Raw genomic sequence first — 12,500 nt, forward strand, 5'->3', positions numbered from 1 at the left:
AACAGTAAAGTTTAGTAAGAGGATTTTTATCACATTTTGGAAAGAAATTTGTGCATCACTCTAACTGAATCTCTACGTAGAGAATAAAAAAAGAGGCGCCTATGTCAGTTTTAGAGTCAAGACCATACAAAACAACCAGCTTTTTATGTATTGCTTGGGTGGTGCTCATTGAATATGAATGTTGGAAGAGAGGTTTTATTGTATTTTGAAGAGAAATCTGTGTATCACTCTAACTTTATCTCTGGGTAGGGAATAGTTCTTTTATCAGTTTTAGAGTCAAGACCATAGAAAAACAACTAGCTTTTTATTTATTGCTTGGGTGGTGTTCATTCAATATGAATGTTGTTAAAGCTTATTCTTGTTTGCTTTGATTTTCCAGAAATTTGCGCAGTGCAAAGATCAAAGGGTCTCTTCCATCAGAATGGGGACAGAACTTTACCAAATTGCAAAGACTGTAAGCATTTAAGTGCTAATAAGTTCCCTCAATCCTCTTAAACATTTGTGCTCATGAGAGCAGGTATAACCCATTAAGTACAGAGTAAGCAAGCCTTTTACAAATATTCTTGATGACGCTTTTGAAGGAGCAATGACAAACAATTTTTTGCATGTGATGTTTTGCAGGGTATTGTACACTAATGATCTGACAGGGAATATACCAGACTCATGGAAAAACATGAGAAGCTTGCAGGAATTGTACGTGTTTCAATAATGCTGAGAATCATATACTTAATTTTCTCAATACACTACCATATTGTTTAAGTTACTCGTTTTATGGTGGTGATCTGGTGTTTCATGGCAGTCGGTTCAAGAATAATAGACTTAGTGGCGTTCCTCCGTCTTGGTTGGCCGCACAACTTGAGGAAAGCGATGCATTTGTGTAAGTCGAGCTCTTGTTGTGCAATTGCATAGTTGTTCAGCGGTAGATGGGCATGCTCGCTTTTGTTATATGTGCTCCGCTCCCATGAATTTCAAATGCTGATAGATTGCTTTTTTTTTTGCCTGATTGCTTGTTTTGTAGGGACTTGTCCTGCAACTTTTTCTCTGGTCCATATCCAAATTCAAACAATGACACTGTGTAAGTGCTTCTATGGATTTCTTGTAATATACATGTCTTTTATGTGCTCTAGAGCACAAAGAAATCACAAGGAAGAGGAGGAACGTTTCATGAGATGCGTAGTGTAGTCTGCCTAGTAGATGAATATGCCTTTTCAGTGATGAGTTACTTCAATTAGTCATAGAAATTTAGGGCATAGTCAATCCAACATCATTTGCAATGCCGTTAAGATTGGTATTTTAACCAGAATTCTGCGCTGGATCTTGAGGAAGGTATATTAAAATTTGTCAGTGTAGCAGTATTTTTCATCTGCCTTTTTCTGGTTGCATTATGTCTCTTTGTTTGCAGAGGTTTACAGTACTACAATCTTTGAGCTCTTTTATACATCATTTTGATCACTCCCTTGGTATTTCTCTTTGATGTCGGGGAAATTGAGGATGCACACATTGTCCTCTTCGAATTCAAGAGCTGCATATCTTATAGTAGTCTCATTGTATGTTACATTAAGCCACTTAATTTACCAAAAGCTTTCTCTGTCCTGTATGCAGCTATGGCAGAGTGAGATTTCCAACAACTGAAGTTTCAACTCCTGTTTGTCACAATGACTAAAGATTCTCAGAATTTTGAAACAATTTCTTTCCCTTTTTGTTGCAGTTGGAAGGGAAATTGTTTTGACAGCGACCCTCGTGGCCATGATTTGAAATGTACCGAGGGAACCTGTGAAGGGGGTCCCTTAGGGGAAGGTATATTTCATGTCTATCTTGTTTCTGTTCATCCCAACTTTTCTGAAGATATCTTTCAAGTGAATAAATTATGCAGGGTTCTTGCTAATGTCCATTTTGTGTTTTTTTTTGTCAACCTAGTGGTTTAGCATAGCACAAGCATGTTCTGGAGATATCTTCATATAAATAAATAATGCTGGATCCTTGCTAGTGGTTTAAACATAACACAAGCATTGTATAGTGTAGAATATTGGCATGGTGTGCTTCAAAGTCAAATAATGTTTGTGCACCCTACACACTCACATACACGTCCACGAACATATCACAAGTTCATTTGATATATCTGCAGCCCAAGATAGGTTTGGATTCAAGTTAAGCTTTTGAAGGCCAGGCTGTTGAGTCTCATTTTCTTTCTCCCTTTCTTAGGGGGAGAGAAGAAGTCGTCTTTCCCAGTTGGAGCAATTGCTGGCATTATAGTTGCAGCAATCCTGTTGCTGTGTGCCGTTTTGGTCGTGGTCTTCTGGGCAAGGTCTACGGGTTCAAAGCGTAAAAGACGCAGAAGAGGTATTCTTGTACTTTACTCCTTTTTGAAGTCTATGAAACTAATCATTTGAATATTCTCACATGATTTCCTTGGGGAATGAAGTAAACCAAGTTATCGATTTGCAGAAGTTTTGACATAGTGCTTGCTCTGTAATCCAGATGCAGATGCAGGTGATTGGGAGGTGCCCCAAGGTGTCCGCAGATTCACATACAAGGAGATTACAAAGTCCACCAAATCATTTGATGCAAGCTGTGAAATTGGAGAGGGTGGATTTGGCAAGGTCTACGTGGCTCAGCTGGACGATGGAAAATATGTTGCAATAAAAAGAGCCTCTGACTTGAGTTTCCAGGGGACAAAAGAGTTCCAAAATGAGATTACCTTGCTGAGTAGACTGCACCATCGCCATCTTGTTCGGCTGGAGGGGTTCTGTGATGATAGAGATGAGCAGGTAGTTTCGAAGGTTTCATTTGACATCTTTTTTAAAAGAAAAAAATGTCCTCTTTCTGAATACGAAGTACTTGCTGATGCATTGTGGCTTGCTTACTTTTGTATCCCAACAACTTTACACAAAAGAGAGGGTGGTTAATGACGCCGGCTGCAAAGCCTCTATTTAGAGACATAAGTTTAATTCTAAATAGAGAATATGTTTTTTTGTTTATCAGACAATGTCACTAGTGATAATCAACCCTTTGTTAAGAGAAAGAAAACCTAGTACCTAGTAAAGCAACTTGTTAGCTTGATTTCTGTTTTATTTGATTATGGAGCAACAGATGGGCAATAAATCTGCATTTCATCTGTTATGAGTTATCCCTTCAAACACATTTCATCTCTTCTAGTGATGCTTGTACTTTTGTCTCTGTCTCCTTTCTGTAAAAAGAATTAATGGTTTTTAATTTATGATGATCAGATCTTAGTTTATGAATACATGATAAATGGGAACTTGCACCGCCACCTAATTGGTAAGAGTAGAAGTACTTTTTGAATGTCAGTACATTTCTCTTATTAGAAAATCACAAGCTCAATTTTTTTATGGCTGTGCAGAGAAGCAGGCAGCGAACTTGAACTGGTACAGAAGACTGGAAATTGCACTCGCAGTTGCTCAAGGCCTGGATTATCTTCATTCATTTGCTGTAAGAAGAGCACACAAATATACGCCTTGATAAGATATGCGGGTGTTTTGTTCGCATCAAGCATTTCTTTGTGGTGTTTTTGCAGGATCCACCAGTCATACATAGAGATGTCAAACCAAGCAACATTCTGCTGGATGATAATATGGTTGCAAAAGTCTCTGACTTCGGGATCTCGAAGGCCAACCCTGAAATGGATACCCACGTTTCAACAAGGCCAGCAGGCACTGCAGGGCAAGTCATCTTCAAATTGTCTTTAAGGATTCAGCGCAAAGAACAACAACCTCATTTGCTACACCCAGTTTTACTAATCTCATCTTCAAATTCTTTCTATGCAAGTTTACTGCTGTTGCTTGTGCAATGCACATGTACATACATGCACCTATATACATCAAATTACAGAACATCAATTCTTACGTGCTTGCAGCAAACACAGACACATCACTACATAGTTATTTTTTGGGGGGGAGAGCCTGTTCGGCCATGCCCCCTGCGCAGTTGTCCTACCCTAGCTGCCCTATGCCCCTGTGGCTTCCAACTCCTCTATCTCCTCACATCCGCCAGCTCTGCCTGTCTCGTGCCCTCATCCCTGTGTTGAGCAGTTCAAGCTTTGCACTGCCTTGTGGTTGTTCACAGCCTACACATGCGCACAGCGCTTCGTCTGCCCCCTGCAGCCTGTGGCACCCACAACTCTACGCATTACACACACCCCTGTGCTGAGTGCCTAACTCGCTTAGTGCTGCCATAGCCCCAGCCGCATCCTTATCCGCACCACCCTCACTTGTACCTGCACGGTTGGCTTCCTATGTTGCGTCCTCTGTGCAGATAAAGCAGCCCATCATATTGCAATGTAGTGCGCAGAGCTTCACTTGCCTTGGTGGCTGTGCAGCCTGCTTCCTTCCTATGCATCATAAAGCAGCGCAGAGGTGTTGTAGACCCGTTCCGGCCCCTTCTGTATCTGTTCTGCTTTCGTGCAGCCCACCCCTGTGTCAGCGGGCATTTATCATAGTCTGCACCTTGCTAGGGTGAGAGAGGAGAGATTTTGGAGGGATAGCTAAGCCGCTTTTGAAGGTAGGCCTTTTGAAAGAGGTCATTGGTCCCTAGAGAGCATAGGAGTGCGTCCACGCCTACGATCCTTGAATCAAGTCTTTTTGGGGTCTTTTGAGGGAGGGCAAGGCACCGTTCAATTGTAGCTAAATCCCCACCCTCAGAGTTATCCTTCACCCCTGTCTTGTGAAAAAAATTCAGATTAATGGTCTAGCTTAGGGCATGCTGCCTTATATGTATATTTCAGGGCCTTGTAGTCCGCTATTTACATGGGCACTCCGTGTCATTTGCAGGTATTTGGATCCAGAGTATTTCTTGCGGCGTCAATTGACTACGGCGAGTGATGTATACGGATATGGTGTTGTCTTGCTCGAGCTGATCACGGGTCAACTTGCGATTGATCACAAACGCCTCGAAGACTACAATCTTGTTGGCTGGGTAAAACCATTTTCCTCTCTAGGAATGTTTAGTTTGTGAGATACTAAGCAACAAAAGGGAGTGATACTAAGGCTACAGTCATGTGCCGTATTGGGGGCAGCTTAAGTGATGTTTTTCTGTCTATTATGTAGTCGAAACTCTCAGTTTAACTGACTTCTTTGCCTTGGATGTGGCATCAGGTTAAGCCAAAGCTAGTGAGGAAAGGAATACATGCTGTCATAGACCCACGATTGGGGCCAAATTTTCCAGTCGATGCATACGAGGAGGTCGCAGAAATAGCTGTGAGCTGTACTGCCTTTGAAAAGGGGGACAGACCCTCGATGCAGGTTAGATTAACATAATTTGTATGGTAATATGTACTTGAGCTATCTTCAGGACTGTGGTGATGCATCGTCAGTAGTTCTTTATGGCAAACTGTAGGTGCATGCATTGGTGGTACATGATTGTAGGGATTAGAGTAAGGCCAGCTAGGCTTGCCACACACATGGTTTATGCATGGTCTGCACAGGGCTTTGTCCACATAAGCTTCCACAATGCCAATTCATTGTAATTACTGTGCAGGCCGTTGCAAGCAAGTTGGAGCACATACTGTCAGGCCTAATTCCTCCTCCTGAGCATTTGGTGCCTATTTCCTCTCCATCCTTATCTCCACTACTGAAAGAAAAGCAATCAAGCTCGCAATTCTCAGCCGGCGGGGGGACCGGGCCTCTGAGTGATGTGAAAATAGAGTTTGGGTTCAAGGATACTGCGGTTGAGCCTCGTTAAACGAAAGCAACACGTGAGTATGGAGTGCATGGCTACATCATATGAGAAGTTACTCCAAGCAGAGTATGGATACTTGGCACTCACTAAGGCTGGGTGGGTGGTTTGTGATGGTGGCATTAAATTGTTGATATTGGGTCCCATATTAACTAGAAAGCTTCCCATATTTGTGTAATAATAGTGCTTTGCGTCGGAGTCGCTTTGTCTCTCACAAACATAGCACACAAAGAGGCTTTTATCATCAGCACAAAAACTTGTGAGATAGCAATTTTCACTGAGGGCGTTTGATACAGTTAAGGCACTCTACACGTGGGTCATGCTTATCAGCTTTCTTGTCTACTTATTATCTTTTGGTTCCTTGACCATCATCAGGGATAATATGCAAATTCTTGTATCTGAATGCTTAAAAATCATGGTAATGGTAATTATTTGCTCTCTCTCTCTCTCTCTCTCTCTCTCTCTCTCTCTCTCTCACACACACACACACACACACACACACACACACACACACACACACACACACACACACTCAAAAGTGGTTGCTTGGAACTGCAATGGACCTATGCGTCTTGACGTGGGTGCTTTTGAGGATAGTTTTACTGGAAGAGACATCATCTTTTACTCTGAGACCCACCAGGCCCCTGGGCAATCCATGCCTCACATCAATGGATACAGGTGGGAGACAGCTTATAGACAAGAGACACGCTTAGAGCACAGAGGACGGGGCTCGGAGGGAGTGGCAGTGTTATTTAGAGAGGATCTGCAGCCATTGATACATATAGCCCGCAGGGATGAGCAGGCTAGGTACACGTGGGTGAGATTGAAAGCAGAGACAGGCAGATATCTCTACCTTGCTATTTGCTACTTTCCTCCGAGTACATTAGTTTATGTATCACCCAAAGGACAGTCCCCTTTCTCTATTTTGGATGATGGGAGTTCTCTAGGGATGGTGACATTATCATCCCAGGGGACTTCAATGCTAGGACTGCCCATCACCAGGCAGTGTTTTATGATACTTTAGAGGAGATGCTTAGAGAGCTAGATGTTGTAGAGACAGGCTTGTCCAGACTATCACACGATGTGGAATATACTATGTGGAATATACTGAGTACAGGCGATACTTGATAGACATGGGCACCGCACATGGAGTGGCCATCTTGAACGGCCTACAGAGATTTCCTGCTGCGGGAGGTTTTACATGCTTCCCGCACAGACATGGAGCGAGCACAGTGGAGTATGTCATGGCACAACCGAATCTCATCTCTAGTATCCAGGATCTCACTGTTGGGCCCAGATAGGTCGGGGTGGCAGTGGATCATGCTCTGGTGTCGATGACTATCTCCTTCCAGTTCAGTGTAGCACACAGGCCACGGGTAGCAGCCCCTACTCTCTACACCTTCACATGGGAGACGAATTCTGTATACGTGGACAAGATCTACAAACGCCTATGCACTGAGGACCCGGGGCGACCTCTGGAGGAGCTAACTACTATACCGACACAGACATTACATGATGCAGCAGCAGAGGCATATCCACACACCCAGCCTGAGCAGAGCCGCCGACCAGGGAGTATGCCTCAGAACAGATGGTACGATGAGGAGTATCGCTAGACTAGAGCCAGACTTCAGAGGGAGATGCTTTTGGGGGACGCCACTCACAGACAGTCACAGATTGACTTCCGACGCCTGGTGCGGCGGAAGAAGAGGGCTTTTTTGGCTCGACTCGAGCAGGATCTATACCAGCTATTCTTGAGTCAGGACTCGCGTGAGGCGTGGCGGCTCTTTCATGAGCAGTCCCCCCCCTTGCTATTTCCTCCACAGAGACCTGGGGTCTGTACGCATCATCTTTGTACACAGTACCTGGACAGCCGCCCCTCCCCAACCCCCCCGATCCATGCCCACACATGTGTGCTTTTTTCACCGCTGAGATGGTGAAGAAAGCTATTGACAGGATGGGGACTGGGAGAGCATATGATCATGATGGCTTAGTCGCTGAGCATTTCATGCATGCCAAATACCTACTAGCAGAGCTTCTAGCAGCTATGTTTAACCGTGCCATGTGTGAGGGCCTATCGGACACTTGGAGTCTCTACGATCGTACCTATCTTCAAGTCAGGAGACCCCATGGAGCCTAGGAATTATCGCACTATCATGATTGGACACACACTGGCATGGTTGTATGCATCCATTCTTGAGCAACAGCTGAGTAGATGGGCAGAGAGGGAAGGAATACGTGCAGTTGGGCAGGCGGGGTTTAGGAGAGGCTTCTCTACTCTTAACCATATCTTGACACTCAGGGCCATCATCGAGGAAGGCATATCTCATGGGAGACGGATCTATTGTAGCTTTGTGGACTTCGCAAAGCTTTTGACACAGTACCCAGAGCTAGATTGATGCGCAGATTACAGGAAATGGGAGTACCCACAGAGCTCATTTGGGGGATCATGGCATTGTACAGATCAGTAGTGGGTCATGTACACACCCCTGAGGGACTTTCTACACCGGTTCACTCCACTATTGGGGTGAAGCAGGGTTGCCCGCTCTCTCCTACTCTTTTCGGTATGTATGTGGATGAGGTTTCTGACTACATTGAGAGCGATGGGGATAGAGGTGCACAGTTGGCAGGGACATGGATTCCACTTTTGTTATATGCTGATGATATAGTGTTGATCTCCAAATCTCCAGAGGGAATGCAACGTCAACTGAATGCTTTGCATAGGTTTGCCCACGAAAGTGGTTTGTCTGTCAACCTTGGTAAAACCAAGGTTATGGTGTTTAATACCACCCTAAGTGGATTAGGAGGTCAACACCTACATTCACATACGGCCAGGAGACTGTGGAGTACACAGATGCTTACATGTACCTTGGAGTGGTTTTTAGCGGACCTGCATTCTCACTCAGAAGAGCAACAGAGACCAGACTGACTAGAGCCCACGCAACACTGGGTAGATTAGAGAAGATGTGTTCGTAGGTTCAGTTTCAGGAGCCCCGGACGAAGCTCTGGCTCTTTGACACTTTGGTGGCTTCAGCATTGCTCTATGGAGCTGAGATATGGGGACCTTCATTGGATCACCGCGGGAGGCCGAGTCGCACAGATGGATGGGGGAACATGGAGAAACCTCTCGTCTCTATGATCTCACGGCTCATTAGAGCCAAGGCATCAGTACCACGGGCCATTATCCGAGCAGAGCTAGCGTCCCCCCCACTAGTGGTGGAGGCGCTCACCAGATCAGTCTCCTTCATAAACCGCACATGGGAACTTCCTAGACACATATATGCTTGCATAGCACTTGAGTCCTCTCGACAGTTATCCATACAAGGAGCTACAACATGTTGGTATGGGGAGATGACATCATGGTTTCAGGTGCATGGGTTCAACATAGATAGGCTGCCACCATTCAAGTACTCATTCGATGCACCATCTCTCACTCTTACACAGTCAGAGATCACCAAGCTCATCCGCCAAGACCTAACCCGGCTAGACACCAGGAGGACATGGATACAACCAACACAGGAATTGGGCACGAAGATGGCTTTCTACAGAGACCACCTTCTCCAGCTTACGGAAGATGGTTTTGTGACAAGACTCGGATACATGGATACCCGCTTGTCTCACGGGATACGGTGTGCTATTGGCCAGTTACGCACATCTTCTCACCAGTTGCGGATTGAGACTAGCAGAGGCTAGGACATGCCCCTTGTGTGACATGGAGCCTGAGACAGAGCTGCATTATACATGCCGCTGCCCCGTCTACTACGAGATACGAGGCCGCTTCCATTGCTTGTTCAGAGAGGGTTTTGGACCACTCTCAAGAGTCATGGGATACGAAGATCAGAAATGCCTGGGTCTATTCTTGCTCGAGCTGCGCAGACACAAAGATAGCCTGATGTATGGCGAGGCTAACCAGTCTCAAAGACGGATCACAGACTTCTTCAGAGCAGACACGGGACAGCCGCAAGAGCCACTCCCACAACAGAGCTCCCCCTCGTCTCACACTAGAGGCACATTGATCGATCGAGCGATTGAACTGGGGAAATCCAGGCGCCCATGACTGCGGAGGACTGCACAACATCGATGGAGGCTATGTCAGAAGATTCGGAGCACGTTGGCCAGGCATGCACGACGCCCGGTCAGACTACTAACCATGGAGGAGATTCATGAGATCCGCCAACGACCGATGGTAGATCTCTTGTGATTCAGCTATCCCAAAAAGCCGCCCCCCCATTTTTGCTTAGTTCACATTGACCAATCTAGGATCCCATAGTATATATCTTTGTTTTGTACTGTTGTTATTTTGTTACTCTGACTTTGTATCAGATCCACCACCTTGTAACTTTCTGGTCTCATAGGTCACTATGGCCTTTTGAAGACGTTAATATAACATTTCATTTCTCTCTCATTGCTGATCTCATTCTTTGATCTATGCTTATACCTTAGAGAGCAACATTGTCATGATATTGTATGCTATTCGTCACCAAAAACCAAGTGATCTTGATTGGTCAAGAGGTAGTGTTTGCATCTTATGCATGATGCAATGTTTTATGTGTCTTATGTATCAATAGTTGTCTATATGAAAAAAATAAATTTCTAGCCTATACTAATAGATAAAGGGGGAGAGAATTCCGGTTCCCCCCCCCCCCCCCCCCCCCCCCCCCCCCCCGAGACGCGTCAACAGTAGATTAATCTGGCAGTGTCGTTGCAGCGTCCGGGAAACTTAGTGACACAGAGAGAGAGAGAGAGAGAGAGAGAGAGAGAGAGAGAGAGAGAGAGAGAGAGAGAGAGAGAGAGAGAGGGCGGCGAAGCCGCGGCTATACTAGTTGGTTGTAATATACCTCGTGATTTTTTTTAGAAAGGGCAAGTAAGTAATGTGTTGTGTGATTTAAAGTAAGCACATCGTGTCGAATATTCGAAGATACAAGCATACTTGACTTTGGATGTTTTAGTGTAAGTTCAATAGAGCTAAAACCCCAATTCTCATTTATAATTTTTATTGTGAATTGTGGATAAATAGATGTGTTAAAATGCATGGCTATAGAAACAATCCCAAGAGATTGCAAAGACACACACACACACACACACACACACACACAGAGAGAGAGAGAGAGAGAGAGAGAGAGAGAGAGAGAGAGAGAATGTTGTCTTCGAAAAGGCCAAAATGACCTATGAGACCAAACTCACACAATCATGTGGATCTAATCCAATGTTTGGGTACAAAAATAAAAATGAAGTGAAGTAAAGTGAGAATAAAATCATCATCACCATGAGTGCCCAATGATGCCCGACATCGGCGGGCGTTGTCTGAGAAAGCGCTCAGTAGTAAAGCGCTTGCATCGCGCGCGCACTGCGATTTCAATGAACTTCTTGCCTAAAATTAACATGATTGTGTATTCATCCAACCTTGGAGTGGAAAGATTTGTTCATCTTGATTTTTAAATATCCCCTCCATCCCAAAATTTGAGCGGTTGAGTGGCCATAAGCTGATGCACTATCCAAGTCCATATACATGTATGACTCTCCTCGTGTTGGAAGAAAGCATGTTAACTTTTACCAAATAGCATGTTCATGGATATTGCTAGACATCACATGCTCTTTGCCTTTTTTTTAAATTTGAAAAGATAACTTTTCGTAATTATATACGGCCTCTTTATTTGAAAAAAGAAAACAAATAGTTATTCCTTCCACATCTTTATTTCAGAATGTGGGGGGCTTAGCATTCTCTCTCTCTCTCTCTCTCTCTCATCATGGGTTTGGACCTCTCTCATTGTTTTTAGGGTTTTGCCACCACTCTTTTGTTGTTTTTAGGGTTTGGAAACCGTTTTTAGATTTCATCACTTTTTTTTGGTTGTTTTTTAGGGTTTCAAAAGAGTTTTTTTTTGTTTTTAGGATTTTTTCATTGTTTTTTTGTTGTTCTCTAGGGTTTTGAAACTTTTTTTTCTATTTTTTAGGATTTTGTTGTTTTTTAGGGTTTCAAATTTATTTTTTGTTTTTGATGTTTTATTGTCGATTTTCTCTATTTTTAGGGTTTCACAAGCGTTTCTTGCTATTTTTTAGGATTCTCGTGTTTTTTTGCCATTTTAGACTCTCTGTCTCTCTCTCTCTCTCTCTCTCTCTCTCTCTCTCTCTCTCTCTCTCTCATGGGAAGCATCGAAGAAGTGCCAATGGATTCTCCCATGTGTTAGAAGGCACATCTCTCATCATCGGCTGCCCACAAAGCCTCCTTCATGCGGACATGAAAGAGGATGTCAACATTGAGCAGGAAATGAGAGAATGAAGAAATGAAGTGGAAGAGTGGAGGAAGAAGAGGAGCACTATTCTTCAAAGATGGATTGAAGATAGAGATGGCATGCGTAGGAGAATTGCTCTGCTTGAGGATAAAGCGGTCATCCAAGATTCCATCATCCAAAATCTGCAAGGTGAGCTTCTTGAAGCCAACAATGGGCGACCTGAAGAAGGGGAATTTCAACCTTCCATGCTGGAGGACCTGAACACAATAAAAAAACAAGTGTGGTTCATCAAGGAGGAGGAGGAAAAGAAGTCATCTTGGGTCGAGGTCATCACCAAGACACAAAAGAAATTGGAGGCGGTTGAGAAGTGGATCGAAGTTGCCAAGAAAGGGAAAGGTAAAGAGGCTTCTTCTACACCTACCATCATTAACATGACACTTGAAGAAGAGCAAAGAAGGCGGCTTCGTGCCTTACATGTGAGAGTCACCGGCCTCAAGGATGTCAACAATGTTGAAAAAGAGGTCACAAGCCTCATGATGGGGATGGAGAAGCCTTTACACACAAAGGCATGGAGGGTGGGTA

At 44.2% G+C, this 12,500-nt stretch overlaps 1 protein-coding gene across 2 annotated transcripts in view; it reads left to right on the forward strand.

Moving 5' to 3' along the window:
- LOC147419639 (uncharacterized) overlaps positions 1-6,131 on the forward strand; it is an 11,360-nt gene extending 5,229 nt beyond the window's left edge. For both annotated transcript variants that reach the window (XM_086506397.1, XM_086506398.1), the window contains 13 exons: positions 380-454; positions 622-693; positions 800-877; positions 1,019-1,075; positions 1,709-1,797; positions 2,203-2,340; positions 2,479-2,768; positions 3,228-3,279; positions 3,362-3,450; positions 3,536-3,681; positions 4,788-4,932; positions 5,112-5,258; positions 5,494-6,131. In XM_086506397.1, coding sequence (XP_086362523.1) covers positions 380-454; positions 622-693; positions 800-877; positions 1,019-1,075; positions 1,709-1,797; positions 2,203-2,340; positions 2,479-2,768; positions 3,228-3,279; positions 3,362-3,450; positions 3,536-3,681; positions 4,788-4,932; positions 5,112-5,258; positions 5,494-5,697 — 1,582 coding nt within the window. In that variant the 3' untranslated portion in view covers positions 5,698-6,131. The remainder of the gene's footprint in view (positions 1-379; positions 455-621; positions 694-799; positions 878-1,018; positions 1,076-1,708; positions 1,798-2,202; positions 2,341-2,478; positions 2,769-3,227; positions 3,280-3,361; positions 3,451-3,535; positions 3,682-4,787; positions 4,933-5,111; positions 5,259-5,493) is intronic.
- Positions 6,132-12,500: the final 6,369 nt, after the last annotated feature.

The sequence above is a fragment of the Adiantum capillus-veneris genome, chromosome 29, assembly GCF_014529385.1.
Source record: "Adiantum capillus-veneris isolate H3 chromosome 29, ASM1452938v2, whole genome shotgun sequence".
NCBI lineage: Eukaryota > Viridiplantae > Streptophyta > Polypodiopsida > Polypodiales > Pteridaceae > Adiantum > Adiantum capillus-veneris.